Here is a 20,321-nt window from a genome sequence, read left to right as displayed (position 1 = left end):
GTCAAAGGTCATTTATTTCATTTTCCTTGGGTTTCTACCATATTTCACAGTTGCTGAAGGAGATTGGGGGAACCTCTGCAGAAATTACTGATAGAAATGTTGAGAATGATATTGATTTTGTTTCATTTATGAGTTTGGTTGACTGTTAATAGTTTCAGTGTTCCTGCACCCTAAATCAACATTGATTTCAATTATCGATATATACTTAAATGGAGAAAGTTAGAACTAACAGACTGACAATTTGAAGAAAACAGAATAAATGAAAGGAATGAGTCAAATGGCTGTTCTAAAGGCATTAAAGAAATAGGAAGAATGTTCTTTTAAACTTTGGCAACTATTCTTGGACCTTCATTACTTATTTTGGATCATATTTTTGAACTCTGTGCAACCAACACTTCTTATCAAGGCACAATTAAAGTACAGAACATCCTTGATTATCCAAACGAGGCCTGCAGGGAGTATTTTATTTGGATAACTGATTGTTCGTATAACGTTTTTACAGGACCTTGAGATCTTGTTCAGATAATGTGAAATTCAGATAATTGATGTTCAGATAATCAAGGTTGTTCTGTACTCAGATGAACTTTCTTCAAACTACTTCTTTGGTAATGTCACAATTAATCCATATGGTTGAATTTTTCTCGACATTGCCTACTTTTGAGCATGAAGTTGAGGAAAAAAATGGCAAGTCATATACATTTTTTGCAGGAATGTAGAATACAGAAGTAGTGGTGATGTTGACATTGCACAAGATGATATGTTCTGGCACTATTAAGTGAATGTATGTAGCTCTAAGCATTTCATTGTAGGAAGAATATTAGGGGTGCACATCATTCACATAACAAGAAAGAGATGAGTTCAAGCATGGGACAGAGAAGGGTGATCTCTGGAGATTGCCAAAATTATGAAAAGTTAGATTAGATTAGTTTACTTACAGTGTGGAAACAGGCCCTTCGGCCCAACAAGTCCACACTGACGCGCCAAAGCGCAATCCATCCACACCCATTCCCCTACATTTACCCCATTCACCTAACACTACGGGCAATTTAGCATGGCCAATTCACCTAACCTGCACATTTTTTGGACTGTGGGAGGAAACCAGAGCACCCGGAGGAAACCCACGCAGACACGGGGAGAATGTGCAAACTCCCCACAGTCAGTCGCCTGAGGTGGGAATTGAATCCGGGTCTCTGGCGCTGTGAGGCAACAGTGCTAACCACTGTGCCACCGTGCTGCCCACAAACAGAAGTCATCCTTACATCACCGCATAGGGGAGCATCAACATGGGCCACAGTTAAGGAGGGACATTGCCCTCAAGCCAGGTAGGACACGAACCTACAATCATAAAAAGTTATGAGAAGATAGATAATAACTTTCACAAGTTGGTGAATTAAATTGTTTAAGGGTTCCAGTAGTTGTCTTTGAGTTAAATGAGCATTGCAAATCCCTCTCTTTAAGTGCTCACTCATTGGGAAATAATGAGCTGTTGCAACCTTCATGCATCTGCAGTAGCTAATAAAGGTAACCATCCTCAAAAGACACTTTTGCAAGTAATCAGGAAGATCTTTTTGATGCAAGTTCCAAAAGATCAGCTGCAGGACATGTTGCTGATACCAGCATTGAGGTGATCTGCCAGGAGGTTAATATGGGAAAGAATACATATAAAGGGTCATAAAGAATCATGCGGGATCAGTGGAGAGAGATGGCCAGATTGTGATCTCATACTGAACATCAGTCAGAAAAGGGGAATCACAGCAGCTGGAAAGATGTATTCTATAATAAAAATGTCTGTCATTGATAGTGATTGTCTCCTCACATTCATGAAAAGGGAAAAGGGCAGCACAATGGCTCAGTGGTTAGCACTGCTGCCTCACAGTGCCAGGGACCTACGTTTGATTCCCACCTTGGGAGACCGTCTGTGTGGGGTTTGCACATTCTCCCCATGTCTGTGTGGGTTTCCTCCGAGTGCTCTGGTTTCCTCCCACAATCCAAAGATGTGCTGGTCGGGTGAATTGGCCAGGCTAAATTTCCCGTAGTGCTAGGTGTATTAGTCGGTGTAAATATAGGGTAGGGGAATGGGTCTGGATGGGTTATTCTTCAGAGGGTTGGTGTGGACTTGTTGGGCCCAATGGTCTGTTTCCATACAGTAGGGAATCTAATCTAAAAAAACCATCAATTTCACAGTCATCTGAAGGAAGTGTTACTTCACTTACAGCCTTGTATGCAATACGCTAACAAAACTTTACATTTTTTGGTGCAAATAGGTTCTTGTGTTTTGCTGCATCTCATTTTATCCAAATGAAATGTCAACTTTTACATTCATACGAAAGCATGACAGAACTATTGATGACAGATGATGGACCCTCAAAACTTAATTCTTAATGCCTTTGAGAAAAACCTTACAAGATTAAAGGGAAAGGCTATAGAAGGTATTGAAAGAGGAGGTTGACAATTGAACAGGACTTTAAAATTTATAAACCCCAACAAATCCAGCAAGCTGGAAGTCATCTTCTCAGAGACTGCATATGCCTATCACCATCTGACATGATAGTTTGAACCTCCTGAGACACTTTTGTTCAGATATGCAAAGGAAACTCAATGCCTGTAGGCATTGTGTTATGAGTATTGCTTCCTGAGAATCCTCTGTTGTTCCCTTCCATGCTGCATCTTGTTATGCTGCCCCCTGTTCTGCAGATCCAGAGGTCAATTTTCATGTCTATTGCTGGACATCTGAGACTTCATCTGAGATCTGATCTAAGGTGGGATAAGGAGCACACTTTCTGGTATGGTAGTGCAGAAAATAATTTCCAAAGCATACAGCAAAAATTCAAAGTGTAGAAAGTAACCTTTATGAACAAAACCTTTCCAAAGAACAGATAAGAAAGCAGCTATGAGTACGGAGGTTGATTTAGTCCTCTTAGTCAATATTGTGTAGTCATTTTTTATCCCCACTGTCAAATTTAATGAAGCCCATGATTCTCATAAATCTGTGATGAAGTGAAAAGTATGAGCTCATCATCCTCATTGTTATTTCCTCTACAACTTAAAAAAGTGGCCATTTCTTGTGTGTTTAAAAGCATCTTATGTGCATCCTCACATGGCTGTGGAGCATGATTACAGACCTATATGTCTTTTCCCCATGCAGTGAAGGATGAGTTGACTGCCTGTAATCTTTCTCATTTAGAAGAACTAACACAATTTGAGATTTCTCCCCAGGTGGTTCTTTATAGAGGTATTGATATTACTGGTTCCCCATAAGAGACTGATTAGCAAGGTTAGATCTCATGGAATACAGGGAGAACTAGCCATTTGGATACAGAACTGGCTCAAAGGTAGAAGACAGAGAGTGGTAGTGGAGGGTTGTTTTTCAGACTGGAGGCCTGTGACCAGTGGAGTGCCACAAGGATCAGTGCTGGGCCCTCTACTTTTTGTCATTAACAAAAATGATTTGGATGCGAGCATAAGAGGTACAGTTAGTAAGTTTGCAGACGACACCAAAATTGGAGGTGTAGTGGACAGCGAAGAGGGTGACCTCAGATTACAACAGGATCTGGACCAGATGGGCCAATGGGCTGAGAAGTGGCAGATGGAGTTTAATTCAGATAAATGCGAGGTGCTGCATTTTGGAAAAGCAAATCTTAGCAGGGCTTATATATTTAATGGTAAGGTCCTAGGGAGTGTTGCTGAACAAAGAGACCTTGGAGTGCAGGTTCATAGCTCCTTGAAAGTAGAGTCGCAAGTAGATAGGATAGTGAAGAAGGCATTTGGTATGCTTTCCTTTATTGGTCAAAGTATTGAGTACAGGAGTTGGAGATCATGTTGTGGCTGTACAGGACATTGGTTAGGCCACTGTTGGAATATTGCATGCAATTCTGGTCTCCTGCCTATCGGAAAGATGTTGTGAAACTTGAAAGGGTTCAGAAAAGATTTATAAGGATGTTGCCAGGGTTGGAGGATCTGAGCAATAGGGAGAGGCTGAACAGGCTGGGGCTGTTTTCCCTGGAGCGTCGGAGGCTGAGGGGTGACCTTATAGACGTTTACAAAATTATGAGGGGTATGGATAGGATAAATAGACAAAGTCTTTTCCCCTGGGGTCGGGGAGTCCAGAACTAGAGGGCATAGGTTTAGGGTGAGAGGGGAAAAATATAAAAGAGACCTAAGGGGTAACTTTTTCATGCAGAAGGTGCTACGTGTATGGAATGAGCTGCCAGAGGATGTGGTGGAGGCTGGTACAATTGCAACATTTAAGAGGCATTTGGATAGGTATATGAATAGGAAGGGTTTGGAGGGATATGGGCTGGGTGCTGGCAGGTGGGACTAGATTGGGTTGGGATATCTGGTTGGCATGGATGGGTTGGACTGAAGGGTTTGTTTCCATGCTGTACATCTCTATGACTCTAATATATGTTAATTGCCAATCCACCTCCGCATACATTCAGCCTGAAATGCTTGAGTTGAATCCAGAAGTTGGCAGGTTAGAGCTGGCTCCGTGATGCATTGATACTTTTCGCAGTTTTGGCAAAATGTTTCTCTATTCCAAAACAATAAAATTTTATAACATAGTAGGATCTGTAAGTCATCCGAGAAGTGAGTGACTCGATCTGGAATTTTTTAAAAAAATGTAAAGTGTTGCATAATCTTACTTAAAAATCATAGATAGATAATAGGGGCCAGTATAAGCAATTCAGCTCTTCAAGCCTGATCTACCATTCATTACGAGCAAGACTAAACATCCAATTCAGTTGTCTTTTCCTGCAATTCCCTCATTTAGTTTGATCACTTTACCCTAAATGATATCCACGTCCTTCTTGAAATCATACAATGCTTTGGCCATGACTGCTTTCTGTGGAAAATTAATATTCTTAACTGCTAAAAGAATCTTCCTCATTGCAGTCCTAATTGATTTACCCCTATGTTTAGACTATGGCCCCTAGTTCTGGACTCCACCACCATTGGGAACATCCTTTCTGCATCTATCCTGTTTCATCTGGCGAGAATATTTTAGGTGTCTGTGAGATCCCCTCATTCTTCTGAATTCCAGAACATATAATCCTAACTAATTCAACCTCTTCTCATATGTCAGTCCTCTTAATCAATCTGGTAAGCCTTCTTTGTACTCCCACATTAGCCAGAACATCCTTACTCAGATAAGGAGACCAAAACTGCACACAGTACTCCAGGTGTGGTCTCACCAATGCTCTGTACATTTGTAACAAGACACGCCTGCTTTTTTACTTGAATATTCTCGCTATGAAGGCCAACATACCATTTGCCTTCTTTATTGCCTGTTGTACCTGCATGCTTACTTTCAGTGACTTTTGCATGAGGATACCTAGGTGTCTTTGCACCTTCTGCTTTTCCAATCTACTGCCATTTTGATAATAATCTGCCTGCCTATTTTTGCTATTAAAGTGGACAACCTCACATTATCCACATCATATTGCATCAGCAATGTATTTGACAACTTACTTAACTTGTCCCAATCACACTAGAGGTTCACGGTATCCTGCCAACCAGCTTTGTGTTTATCTGCGAGCACAGAGATATGACATGTAGTTTCCTCATCAAAAGCATTAATATATATTGTGAATAGCTGGGATCCCAGTACTAACCCCTGCTGTACCTCAAAGGTGATTGCCTACCACTTGGAAAAAAGATCTGTTTATTCTGACTCTTCATTTCCTGTCTGTCAACCAGCTTTCTATTCATCTCATTTTAAACTTTAATCTCTTAAACAGACCTTTGTTGAAAGCCTTTTGCAAGTTAAAATAAACCATATCTATTGGCTCCCCTGACAACTCTACTGGTTAAATCTTTGAAGAATTCCATTGGATTTGTCAAGCTTGATTTCCCTTTTGTAAATCCATGCTGCCTCTGTCTGATCCGGTTATTGTTTTCAAAGTGGACTCTGGCTTCTTCTTCATCACACAAACTGGTTTATAATTCCCTGTTTTCTTTCTACCTCTTTGTTGAAGTAGTGGGGTTACATTAACTATCTTCCAATCCATAGGATGCAGTGCAAGGACAGTGGCTAGGCTATTTTGGACTGAGATGAGGAGAATTGCTTTTCACCCAGAGTGTGGTGACTCCACCACAGTGTAATTCTCTACCACTGAAGTCAGTTGAGGCTGAAAAATGGGATGTTTTCAAGAAGAAGTTAGATATAGTTCTTGGGATAAAGGGAATCAAACATATGGACAGAAAGCAGCCAACTGAGACAAAAATAGAATGCTGGAAAAGCTCAGCAGGTCTCCCAGCATATGTGGAGAGAAATCAGAGTTCAAGTTTCTGGTTGAGTAATCCTTCTTCAGTTCAGAACTGAGAAAAGGTCACTCGACCTGAAATGTTAACTCTGATTTCTCTCCACAGATGCTGCCAGTCCTGCTGAGCTTTTCCAGCGATTTGTGTTTTTCTGTCTGATTTACAGCATCTGCAGTTCTTTCGGTTTTTACTTAAGCAGCCTACTTAGTTGCATAATCAGATACGAACATATTGAATGGTGGAATAGGCTCAAAGGTCTGAAAGGCAACTCCTGGGGCTATTCTCGATGCTTTCTATGTTTCGCAGTATTGTTACTGATTTGGTTTTCCCAATATATATGTAAGTTAAAGTCACCCATTATTAGAGACATACATCAATTGTAGCTGTTTACATGTGCTGTTTGAACAGTTACCATTGCCTTTCCACCTCAGATAACTTATTTCTTTTCATTGAAACAAATTAATTTTCGAAATTAATAACTTCACAGTGAAAGCATTCATATCATAAGGGGAATATTTTGATGCTGTTAATGTTTTGAAATGTTTAATGGAAATTTAAATTAACTCTGAATTTTTTCAATGTCTTTTTACTAGGAGACCTATTTGAAAATTATTGCAGAAATGATGATTGGGTTACTGCTGGAAGGTTTCTGTATGCAATAACCATTATTTTGACATTTCCAATTGAATGCTTTGTTACACGTGAGGTAAGTTATCTTTCAGTAAATATAATTATACAAGTTAATTGGGCATGTTTCTAATTTTACTGTGCACCTTCTATAGATAGACATTTCCAGATTAACTTTGTAATATGCAGTGCTAGTTTTCTATTACCTCATAATAATGAGGAGCAGATTTTGATTTATAGTCATAGGGTAGAAAATAGGTACGAGCCTTTGCAATACAAAATATAATTATACTTTTACTCAATGTAGAACTGCACATAATTGTCATTCTGCTGTCTTCAAAACATCTAGTTTTGTTAATGACATTTTGTATATTTATAGCGAATCCATAATTTTGCAACACTAAAACTCTAGAATTCAATTAACATAAACTGCTTGAATTACAGACCATATACTTTCATCACCACAACATCACCTGACTCCATTTGTTCATATAATATCAAAACCTTCAAGTATGGTTTTTATCTTTTGACTTGACTATTCTTAATTTGAATGTTCCATTCGCTGCTCACTGCTGTGCTTGATGATGTACATTGGCTGCTTATATTTTAAAATTAAGATTGAACTGATTGACATTGCCATTTCAGAGGTAATTAAGAGTTAGCCACATTACGGTGGGGCTGAAGTCACATGTAGGCCTGACCAACTGAGGATGGCAGCTTTTCTTCCCTAAAGGACATAGAGTCATCGAGAAGTACAGCATGGAAACAGACCCTTCAGTCCAACCTGTCCATGCCGACCAGATATCCCAACCCAATCTAGTCCCACCTGCCAGCACCCAGCCCATATCCATTCAAACCCTTCCTATTCATATACCCATCCAAATGCCTCTTAAATGTTGCAATTGTACCAGCCTCCACCACTTCCTCTGGCAGCACATTCTATACACGTACAACCAGGTGAATCTTTACAACAATAAATAAATATTACCAGGTTGCCATGAGAGAAGCTTGTCTCTCCAGATTGATTGAATTCAAATTTCACCAGCTGCCATGGTGGGATTTCAACCCATGTCCTCAGAACATGAGCCGAGGCCTCTGATTACCAGTCCAGTGATGTGACCGCTATGCTACATCAATGCTTCCCTTTCGTAACTCTGCTCACTGATGTTCTGTTTGGGTTACACCATGGTCATATGGTTCCAGATCGAATTACAACCTTGTCAAATTTGGACAAATAAAGCTAAACTCAAAAAGGAAAATGAGAATGACTGTACTTGATATCAAGTTGCAATTAGTAGAGTCTGACGCAAAAAAGTTTTAATTAGCAATCTGGAGGAAACCTTTGCACTGTTTGGAATCACATTCAGCACAAATTAAGTTGGCTGTGATTATTGGAGGCCAACTTCTAAGTCATAGAGTCATAGAGATGTACAGCAGAGAAACAGACCCTTCAGTCCAACTTGTCCACGCTGACCAATAGACAATAGACAATAGACAATAGACAATAGACAATAGATGCAGGAGTAGGCCATTCAGCCCTTCGAGCCTGCACCGCCATTCAATATGATCATGGCTGATCATTCCTAATCAGTATCCTGTTCCAGCCTTATCTCCATACCCCTTGACTCCACTATCTTTAAGAGCTCTATCCAATTCTTTCTTAAATGAATCCAGAGACTGGGCCTCCACTGCCCTCTGGGGCAGAGCATTCCACACAGCCACCACTCTCTGGGTGAAGTAGTTTCTCCTCATCTCTGTCCTAAATGGTCTACCCCGTATTTTTAAGTTGTGTCCTCTGGTTCGGCACTCCCCCATCAATGGAAATATGTTTCCTCCTGCCAGAGTGTTCAGTCCTTTCATAATCCTATACGTTTCAATCAGATCCCCTCTCAGTCTTCTAAACTCAAGGGTACACAAGCCCAGTCGCTTCAGTCTTTCCGTGTAAGGCAATCCTGCCATTCCAGGAATTGACCTCGTGAACCTACGCTGCACTCCCTCAATAGCCAGAATGTCTTTCCTCAAATTTGGAGACCAGAACTGTACACAGTACTCCAGGTGTGGTCTCACCAGGGCCCTGTACAGCTGCAGAAGAACCTCTTTGCTTCTATACTCAATCCCTCTTGTTATGAAGGCCAACATACTATTAGCCTTCTTCACGACCTGCTGTACCTGCATGCTTGCCTTCATTGACTGGTGGACAAGAACACCCAGATCTCTCTGAACAGCCCCTTTACCTAATTTGATACCATTGAGGTAGTAATCTGCCTTCCTGTTCTTGCCACCAAAGTGGATAACCAGACATTTATCCACATTAAACTGCATCTGCCATGCATCTGCCCACTCACCTAACTTGTCCAGGTCACCCTGTAATCTCCTAACATCTTCATCACATTTCACCCTACCACCCAGCTTTGTGTCATCAGCAAATTTGCTAATGTTATTGCTGATACCATCTTCTATATCATTTACATATATTGTAAAAAGCTGCGGTCCCAGCACGGATCCCTGCGGTACCCCACTGGTCACTGCCTGCCATTCCGAAATGGAGCCGTTAATCACTACCCTTTGTTTCCTATTAGCCAACCAATTCTCTATCCAATCTAGTACTTTGCCCCCAATCCCGTGCGCCCTAATTTTACTCACTAACCTCTTGTGTGGGACTTTATCAAAAGCTTTCTGAAAGTCCAGGTACACTACATCCACTGGATCTCCCTCGTCCATCTTCCGAGTTACATCCTCAAAAAATTCAAGATTAGTCAAGCATGATTTCCCCTTCATAAATCCATGCTGACTCTGTCCTATCCTGTTACTATTATCCAGATGTGCCGTAATTTCATCCTTTATAATAGACTCCAGCATCTTTCCCACCACTGAGGTCAGACTAACTGGTCTATAATTTCCTGCTTTCTCCCGCCCACCCTTCTTAAAAAGTGGCACAACATTAGCCGCCCTCCAATCCTCAGGAACCTACCCTGATTCTATTGAACTCTGGAAAATAATCACCAGCGCATCCACGATTTCCCGAGCCACCTCCTTCAGTACCCTGGGATGCAGGCCATCAGGTCCCGGAGACTTATCAACCTTCAGACCTAACAGTCTCTCCAACACCTAATCCTGGCAAATATAAATTCCCTTAAGTTCAGGTCCTTCAGCCACTGTTACCTCAGGGAGATTGCTTGTGTCTTCCCCAGTGAACACAGATCTGAAGTACCCATTTAATTCCTCTGCCATTTCTTCGTTCCCAGTAATATATTCCCCTGCTTTTGTCTTCAAGGGCCCAATTTTTGTCCTAACCATTTTTATGCCTTGGACATACCTAAAAAAGCTTTTACTATCCTCCTTTATATTCTTGGCCAGTTTACCTTCGTACCTCATTTTTTCTCTGCGTATTTCCTTCTTACTAATCCTCTGTTGTTCTTTAAAAGCTTCCCAGTCCTCCGTTTTCCCACTTATCTTTGCTAAGTTATACTTTTTCTCTTTTAACCTTATATGTTTCTTTACTTCCCTCGTCAGCCACGGCCGCCCATGTCTCCTCCTGGGATCTTTCTTCCTTTTAGGAATGAACTGATCCTGCAACTTCTGCATTATACACAGAAATATCCACCATTGTTCCTCCACGGTCTTCCCTGTTAAGGTATTGAACCATTGAACTCTGGCCAGTTGCTCCCTCATAGTTCCATATTTCCCTTTATTCAACTGAAATATTGTCACTTCAGATATCCTAACCTAATCTAGTCCTATTTGTCAGCACTTGGCCCATATCCTTCTAAACTTTTCCTAATCATATACCCATCCAGATGCCTTTTAAATATTGTGATTATACCAGCCTCTGCCATTTTCTCTGGTAGCTCATTCCATACAAGCACCACCCTCTGTGTGAAAAGGTTGCCCCTGAGGACCCTTTTAAATTTTTCCCCTCTCACCCTGAACCTATGCCCTCTAGTTCTGGACTCCCCCACTCCAGAAAATTACCTTGTCTATTTACCCTATCCATGTCCCTCATGATTTTATAAAGCTCTATAAGGTCACCCCTCAGCCTCTGATGCTCCAGGGAAAACAGCCCCAGCCCATTCATAAACATAGAATCAGAAATTGTGATGTTTTCTGATGATTGCACAGTGTACAAAACCATTGCAATTTTACAGATACTGATGTCATCTGTGCTTGCATGTAACAAGTCCTCAACATCATTCAAACTTGGGCTAAAAAAATGAATAGTATTTGGCTCACACTCGTACCAGCCAACAACAATTTCCAATAAGGGAGAATCCAAATATTCCTCTTTCAACTTTAACAGTATAACCATTGCTCAATCCTCCACCAACAACTTCAAAGAGGTCCTTATTGACCAGAACTTTAACTAAATTAGCCGTATAAATACTGCAAGAGCAGGAAAACCCACCTCCTGACTCTCCAAAATCTGTCTACCATCCTCAAGGCACAAGTCAGAAATTGATGAAATACTTTCTACTTGTCTGGATGAGTGCAGCTGCAAAAACTTGGAAGAAATCAAACATCAATAAAAACAAAACAGCCCACATTATTGGCACCCCTTACACTGTCGTAAACATTCACTCCCTTACCATAGATCATAAAACATATAACGTAGAACATAGAACGTAGAAAAGTACAGCATAGAACAGGCCCTACGGCCCATGATGTTGTGTCAAGCAGTAATCCTAATCTAAAATAAAATAACCTAACATACACTCCCCTCAATTTACTGTTGTCCGTGAGCAAGTCCAGCAGTTGCTTAAATGTCTCTGCTTCCACCACTACTGCTGGCAACGCTCTCTGCGTAAAGAACTTCCCTCTGATGTCTCCTCTCATCTTCCTCCTAACACCTTAAACTGTGATGCCTTGTGGCAGACAGTCCTACTCTGAGGGAAAGTCTCTGGCTATTGATTCTATCTATGCCTGTCATTACCTTGTACACCTCGATCAGGTCACCTCACTTCCTCCTTCTCTCCAGAGAGAAAGGGCCGAGCTCAGTCAACCTCTCTTCATAAGACAAGCTGTCCAGTCCAGGCAGCATCCTGGTAAACAACCTTTGCTCCATCCCCAAAGCCTCCGCATCTTTCTTATAATAGGGCAACCAGAACTGGACACAATATTCCAAGTGTGGTCTCACCAGGGTTTTGTAGAGTTGCAGCAAAACTTCGCGGCTTTTAAACTTGATCCCCCTGTTAATGAAAGGCAAAACACCATATGCTTTCTTAACAACCCTATCCACTTGGGTGGCAACTTTGAGGAATCTATGCACTTGAATACCAAGTTCCTCCACACTGCCAAGAATCCTGTCTTTAATCCTATATTCAGCATTCAAGTTAAATCTTCCAAAAATGCATCACTTCGCATTTATCCAGGTTGAACTCCATCTGCCATTTCTCAACTCAGCTTTGCATACTGTCAATGTCACGTTGCAACATGCAATAGCCCTTGATACTATCGATGGCACCTCCAACCTTGTGTCATAGGCAAAGTTACTAACGCATACCTCAACCAAGTCACTTATAAAAACTACAAACAGCAGATGGTCAAGAACAGAGCCCTGTGAGACACCACTCACCGCAGGCCTCCAGACAGAATACTTTGCATCTACAACCACACTCTGCCTTCTGTCAGCCAACCAATTCTGAATCCAGAGAGCCAAATCTCCCTGTATCCCCTACCTCCTGGCTTTATGAATGAGTCTACTGTGGGAACCATATCAAACGCATTGCTGAAGTCCATGCACACCACACACACTGCTCGACCTTCGGTCATCTGTCTCGTCACCTCCTCAAAGAACTCAATAAGATTAGCGAGGCATGACCTGCCCCTCACAAAGCCATGCTGACTGCCTATAATCATGCTATGCTTTTCAAATAGTCATGAATCCTATCCCTCAGAATTGTTTCCAAACCTTGCTGACCACAGATGTAAGACTGACTGGTCTGTAATTGTCAAGGATTTCCCTATCACCCTTGAAAAGAGGTACAACATTCACCTCCTTCCAATCCTCCGGCATGTCGAGAGTGAGGAAGCAAAGATCTTCACCAGCAACTTAGTATACTCATTTCTCACTTCCCGGAGCAACCTTGGATAAGTCGAGTCTGTCTCTGGGGACTTACTAATCCTAATGTTTGCCAAAATATCCAGCATATCCAGTTGCTCAATCTTGATCTGTTCAAGTCTGTTTCCCTGCTCCTTAAAGTTCTCATTCACAACAAGGTCCCTTTCCTTATTGAAAACCAAAGCAAAAAACTCATTTAGGGCTTCCCCTATCTTCTCTGACTCCATGCACAAGTTCCCAACATATCCCTGATCGGCCCTACCTTCTTCCTGATCATTCTCTTATTCCCCATGTATGAATAAAATGCCCTTGGGTTCTCCCTAATCCTTCTTGCCAAGCCTTTCTCGTGCCCCCTCATGGCTCTCCTCAGTCCATTTTTGAGCTCCTTCCTAGCAAGCCTGTAATCTTCTAAAGCTGTGCTAGATCCCTTCTTCCTCCACCATATGTGAGCTGCCTTCTTCCTTTTGACGAGAAGCTCCTCTGTTCTCATCATCCAAGGCTCCTTAATCTTACCCCTTCTTGCCTGTCTCAGAGGAACAAATTTGTGCATCACTCGCAACAACTGCTCCTTTAACAGTCTCCACATGTCTGTCGTGCCCTTTCTGTGGAACAGTTGCTCCCAATCTGTACTTCCCAACTCCTGTCTGATAATGTCATAATTTCCTTTCCCCAGTTAAATATCTTCCCATGGTAACTGCTCTTTCCCTCTCCATGGCTATGGTAAATGCACTCTCTGATTAGCAATGATATACCCCCTCCTTTTGTTCCCCCCTCCCTGTTCTTTTTAAATATTCTAAACCCTGGAATATATAACAACCATTCCTGCCCCTGTGAAACCCACGTCTCCGTTGTGGCTACAACATCATAGTCCCAAGTACTGATCCATGCTCTAAGCTCGTCACTCTTACTTCTGACACTCCTTACGTTAAAGCAGACACACTTTAACTGATCCCTTTGTTCCATCACATGAAAACCCTTCTTGCTAGATTCACTATATCCTATCACTGCCTCATGTACAACTACAGCTCCCCACCTCCCCCCCCACCAACACACCGAGAAGTGTACTCTGGTTCCCACCCTTGCCAAACTAGTTTAAACCCTCCCAAACCAATTGAGCAAATCTCCCACCAGGGCATTTGTGCCCCTCTAGTTCAGGTGCAACCCATTCTTCATGTACAGGTCCCACTTTCCCCAGAAGGCATCCCAATGGTCTAAGTATCTGAAGCCCTCTCTCCTGTACCAGCTGTGCAGCCACTGACTCACTGACTGTTCCTCAGCTCATTGTCTCATGGCACCAGCAGCAAACCTGAGAACATTATTCTACTTGTCCTGCTCTTCGGCTTCCAACCCAGCTCTCTGTAGTCACTTTTCAGATCCTCAGTCCCTTTCCTGGCTATGTCATTGGTGCCAATGTGTGTACAATGACAGCAGTGTATAGCATCTGCAAGATGCATTGCAAGAAAGCGCTAAAGCTTCTTCAACAGCACTTTATAAACCCCACACCTCTCCTACTGAGAAAAGCAAGGCGACATGGGAACACTATTATCTGCAAGCTCCTGTCCAAGCTATATACCTTCTTGATTTAAAATTAATCAGTGTGCCTTCACTGTTATTGGTTCAAAGTCCTGGAACTCCCTCCCTAAAAAGATTGTGCTTGTATCTACATCATGTGGACCTTAAAAATTCAACAACCTTATCAGCACCTTCTGGAACAGATATTGATGGCCAATAAATACTGGCCTTGCAATCAATGATCACATTCCATAAATTAATTATTAAGAAAAACTAACATGGTTCAGTGCCATGTTTAGGAAAAGAATGAAAATTATTTGATTGCAATATGAGTAAGTAGTCTTATTGCTTTCATTCTTTGCTTCGATGTATGTAATGTTCGTTATACAACACACCAAACTTGAGAATGAATGCACAACATTTAGATTGATCGAGACAACATCAGCATGTTACATGGGATGTAACAACAGAAATTCTAAACTCACTCTTGATTTACATTTTCTGTAGACGTTTGCACTCCATATTCAGTTCCTGCTAATAAATGATTCACAATTATCTAATTGGCTGCTTTTGTACAATAAATACACAATCACAACAACAAACAATTGTCAAAGGTCTAGTATGCTTATACTGGCAATAAATGTATCCCTCTCTCCTATTTTATATGATAATTTATGTGGCAGTTTGTTATAATAACTGATCAGTTTACTGCTGCTTTTTTAGTTGTCTTTGTGGACACAGTCCTTGGTTCTCATTTGTATTCTTCCTAATTTTCACCAGCAGTTCCCTTGGGGACACAAAGCATCTATCCAAAGTTTTAGCAACTGCATGTAAATAATGTAGTTGCAGTGGTTTCACACGTCATCAGATCCGTTCTTTCACAGTTTAACCATTTAGTTGAGGTTTGGGGATTCAAAATATTTGTTTAAAAAGGACTTATAAAATAACTGAAATTGAATTCTTCCTTCACTTCATTTTTGATAGCTAAACACAAGAGACTTTGTGCCTGATTGGGATTTAACCCAAAGTATTACACAATTTCTACAGTTCACTAAAAGCAAACTTTTACAATTTTACAATCAGACAGTGCATTTATAATGGAGATACAGATATTCAGAGCCTTATTATTTGAATTATTTTGTATATTTGTCATTCTTCTGACCTGCAGATTCAGGATAGTGCTATACATCAGTTAATGTGTATCTATAATCAAAGAACTTAAATATAATGCTTTTAACTTTGTATAATATAAAATTTTATGATTGAAAATGATAAGTTAAGAATGATTAGCATAGCTGAAACTTCACTAAAGCTTCATTATAAGTTGCAGTGGAACTTAAACCATTTTAACCATTGAAATATTTTGGAGGATTCTGAAATATTAATAATTAAGATTAAGTGAGATATTTTGGCTGCTGGAGAATCAGGTGAAGATAAGTTTTAAACATTTTTATCATTAGTTTGATGTTTTTCTGCCTGAAAATGCATTTTAAAAACATATTATTGCAAGAATGGGAACACAAATGCTTTCATTTGTTTAGCAAGGGATCATAGGATTTTCTTTCATCTACAGGTTATTGGAAACTTATTTTTCGGGGGAACATTGTCAACAATTTTTCATTTCTTTGTAACCGTCTGCATTGTTGCTGCAGCTACAGGCATTTCATTAGCCTATGATTGTCTTGGAATAGTTTTGGAATTAAATGTGAGTAAGACTATTCTTATAATAAGACGGGCTTTATTTTTTGCCATTCATTCTCTGGATATAGATGTCATGACCAAGATTGGGATTTATTTGACATATATGTGAAAACATTGTTTGTGAATTGTTTAAGTTGATGTGCTAAAGGTCCTCCTATAACTTTGTTCGCATAAGGCTTAATAGTTTGATACAACCCAGTCATTTGCTTAGGCAAGGTCAGAAAACAATTAAGAGTCAATCAGATTCAGCCAGGACTGGAATTGGATATAAATGGGAGTATGAAAGAATTGCAGGTTTAAATTAGGTTTTTCTGATGATCCAGCAGTTTCATGGTTGCTGTTACTGAACTCAGATTTTTATTAAACTGAATACAATTCTAAATATTTTTTTTGAATTATTGCTTTTTGTGAACTGAACATATCTTTGTTTGCCACTTTAGTTCTTCTTCTGGACTTCTGTGCATTTCTGCCTCATACCTGGAGTTTTCCTTCTCAGTAGGGTTCCTCAGTTAAAAGGACTGGCTGTCCTTTCTCTTTCAGCATTTATGCTAAGCAGCTGTGCCACTGGTCCATACAATCTAACGTCACACATAATTCCTTTCCTGTGCACTCAGGTTTAAGAATTCCAATTGCTTTTGTTTTGTTCATTTCTTTCCTTGCTCACATCTCTTCCAGCATTTTCCTTCTCCAAGCCAGAAATTCACTCATTCAATCTGACTAGTTAGCCAATGGTTTCTAACTGCCATTCCAATCAGGCCTTTCATTCCACTTCCAGCAACCCATCCTTTACTTATGGGCTCCTCTCACACAGTTTTGGCCTCTCTACTGTCACACCATATCAGACACCAGATCTCTTAATAGTTAGTAGAAGGGAACTCCAAGATTATGCAGATTGTAGCATTTTCTATCAATAGCTTCAGTTCAGCCACTTCATTTACAATCATCTTTCTTGCAAGATCTTTCAGCCATCTTTCCTGTATGTTTAAATCCTTTGAACAGGATTCAGCTTTACCAGTGTAATGTAATAGCCCTCACCTAAGTCACAAACTGACATTCTATGTGATTGTGACCATGGTAAACTTAATCCAACTCAGTTTCTCAACTTCCCCGCAACCATCGAAAAGTGCCTCTCCTTTGTTACCTATGTGGCTGGGACTGCCAGCATCAGACTCCATTCTTATTTATTCAGTCATAGCCAGAGAATCTCCTTCAATGACTTCTCTTCTCCCACACAATTAAATTGAGCCCCCAAGCATCTCCTTTGATCCTTTCTTGTTTCTCATCTAAATACTGCCCCTTGGCAACAGCATCAGAAAACTTATTATATTTCACACAAGTGTCAACCAACTCCACCTCACCCCCACCTTTTCTAACCCCTCCAATGACTATGATGTACTGCTTAACCAATATCCAGTGGGTGAGCAGTAATTTGCTCCAATTAACTACAAGGATGGCTGAAACCAATGCTTATCATCTTAGAAATAACACTTCTGCCCCTCTTTCATGGTTATATCTGTGCTCGAGTGTCTTTGGAGAGGGAGCATGTGGTGCTCATGGCATGATGTAAAATCTTTGTGGACTGGTGGACACCGCATGGTTTGGGGAGCATCATCACCCCAGATGATGTTGTCTTAATTTAGGAAATTTCTGTTTCAGTTAAGAAAGTTTCCGTTAAACCATTAATTTGTTATTTAATATAGTGTCTTAGCATGTTTAACTACATATTTATATTCTGCCTAAAAAGAGTAATGGAAACTTTAAGTTCAGTTTAAAAGTGTATAGGGAGCTTTATTCAGTTTAAAAGAGTCAAAGCTTTGCTCTCTATATAATCCTATGCTCTACCTGTACCTGGAAATGTCTAATGGACACAGTGCAACTGGAGCTTCACTCTATATCTAACACTGTGCTGTCCCTGTCCTGGAAGTGTTTGATGGGGACAGTATCAAGGAAGTTTTACTTCAGTTTAGAAGAGTAGAGGTAGCTTTACTCTGTATCTGCCCTCATGCTGTCCCTGTCCTGGGGTGGAGTATTGTTTGATGGGGACATTAAAGGGGGAGCTTCACGCTATAACTAACCCTGTGTTGTCCCTGTTCTGGTGACAGTGTCAGGAAAGCTTTACTCTATGTTCAGTTTAAAAGAGTAGAAATAACACCTTGTGCTCAGTTTGCATTTTTCCTTGCTAACCTGCAGTGCAACTTTTAATGATAATATTCCAAGAATCTTTTATTCACAAACCAAAATAAACTTGAATCTCTCAAGAAATAAGTAACCTTCCCATTCTTCCAGCAAAATGTACTACCTAACATTTCTGCATGGAACTTAATTTGTCAATTCTGCAAGTTTGTTAATGTCCTTGTAAAATTTGTTGGTCATTCCCAGTATGGAATCTCCTTCCACACCCACCAATTTAGTATCATCTGCAAATTTAGAATGTGTGTTTGTACATGTAAATAGATACCCTGCCCATGGATCTCCTGGTTTTTGTGCCATCCCACAGGATGACACATGGGGGCAAGGGGGTAGAAATTCATCTTGAACAAAACACTGAATGGTGAGTGAGCTGCTGTTTCGCAGTTCATTGGTTTCAATGGAAAACAAATTCAGATGGAATGCAAAATAAGCTATCAATTCACAATTGGCCATTTTGTACTGCCATCCCAAAGTGAATTTAAATCTCCAAGAATATTAATTGTTGAGTAAAAGGGAATGATAATGAAAAAGGAATGTAAATAAGAAAAAAGTGTAAATTACATGTTTACTCCATGTTTCAAGGACTTTGACAAAACAATGAAACAACTTTGTAAATGTCCTTCAATATTATTTTGTTTTCACAGGGTGTGGTAGCTGCTACTCCACTGGTTTTCATCATTCCAACAGCATGCTATCTAAAGCTCTCTGAGGAGTCATGGTATAATTGGGATAGTGTTCAGTCTTGTATAATCCTGATCACTGGTATATTGGTGATGATTGTAGGTTTTGTAATGGCTGTCATGTTTCCAAAAGAATGCAGTCATGGAAAAGAAATGTTTTACTGCATGCCTTCAAATTCAACTATACACAATATTACATTCCTTGTCAATGAGACAGCCAGTCAATCTCCTGCATTCACCACCAACATATTATAAAATACGTGAATCTGTACAGTGATGTTGATGAATAATCTGTTGATTTCTGTTGCATTATAACAAATGTGCTGTTATTTTTCAAGTAAATGTAAAATTATGTCCTCTACTTTATGCTAATGTTTGCAACCTATTTATTTACTGTTGAATACTTTAATTTATTGTCAATATTTAAAACAAGTAAACACTAGCTTCCCGTTTTGTAAGTGAAGCAAATTGAACTCAGAGAACACTGACTAATCCGTAAATGTTTGAACAACCAAGTGATACAACTTTTGATGCATCCATAAATAAAAAATAATTAATGTACTTCACTATTAATTGGCTACATCAGTGACTGTGTAGACTTACTTAATTGAGTGATCCATAAAAAGAAGGCTCAACATTTGATCCCTGACTAGCATTGAACTACCCGATTTCAGCTCAGGCAGCAGGAGAATTGTTTCAATGAAATTTAATGACCCAGCAGTAAGAAGAGGACCATCAACCATTCCTGCTTGCAAACTCCTGAAGTTTTAAAGTTTTGCCTTGCTGGTAATACACTTTTCTAACAAGTTAGCATTAACCAGTAAAAAAAGCATCATAAGAATGTGTATCTTTGATGTCACGTGTTGAATAATTCAATGAATTTTTGTGAAACTCTTTATTGTGAAGCAGTAAAATCATGATTTTATTATGATCAGTATTCTCTTGCTTCCTATTACTCTGCCTCATTACTTCACTCAATGTTTACAAATTGACAGAATTGAGGAATAATAACTTTTTATAGCTTTTATTTACTTCTGTCCTGTCACAAGTATTCCCTTTTGCTCTTTGATCCTCTTTGCAATTTCATTGTGTCTGTTCTAACTTGACACTTACTATTATCACTAGCATTTTTTATTTCTCAAGGAAAGATAATTGATCTGGAATGTTAACACTGCTGAGATGCTGCCAGATTTGCTGAGTTTTCCAGCATCCTAATTATGTTTTGCAACTGGAGAATCATGAAGAAGACAGCTGACTAATCCTTGGAAGGGGGAAGGTTTCAGACATTAGGCTTC

At 40.1% G+C, this 20,321-nt stretch overlaps 1 protein-coding gene across 3 annotated transcripts in view; it reads left to right on the top strand.

Moving 5' to 3' along the window:
- Positions 1 to 19,954, top strand: part of slc38a11 (solute carrier family 38 member 11) — an 83,325-nt gene extending 63,371 nt beyond the window's left edge. For 2 of the 3 annotated variants that reach the window (XM_072579488.1, XM_072579490.1), the window contains 3 exons: positions 6,855 to 6,967; positions 16,029 to 16,160; positions 18,991 to 19,954. In XM_072579488.1, coding sequence (XP_072435589.1) covers positions 6,855 to 6,967; positions 16,029 to 16,160; positions 18,991 to 19,281 — 536 coding nt within the window. In that variant the 3' untranslated portion in view covers positions 19,282 to 19,954. The remainder of the gene's footprint in view (positions 1 to 6,854; positions 6,968 to 16,028; positions 16,161 to 18,990) is intronic. The other variant, XM_072579489.1, reaches the window with a different exon arrangement.
- The last annotated feature ends 367 nt before the right edge of the window (positions 19,955 to 20,321 follow it).

Source organism: Chiloscyllium punctatum, chromosome 10 (genome assembly GCF_047496795.1).
Source record: "Chiloscyllium punctatum isolate Juve2018m chromosome 10, sChiPun1.3, whole genome shotgun sequence".
NCBI classification, from domain to species: domain Eukaryota; kingdom Metazoa; phylum Chordata; class Chondrichthyes; order Orectolobiformes; family Hemiscylliidae; genus Chiloscyllium; species Chiloscyllium punctatum.
Note: the sequence above shows the minus strand (reverse complement) of the source record. Positions and strands in the feature narration are given on the sequence as shown.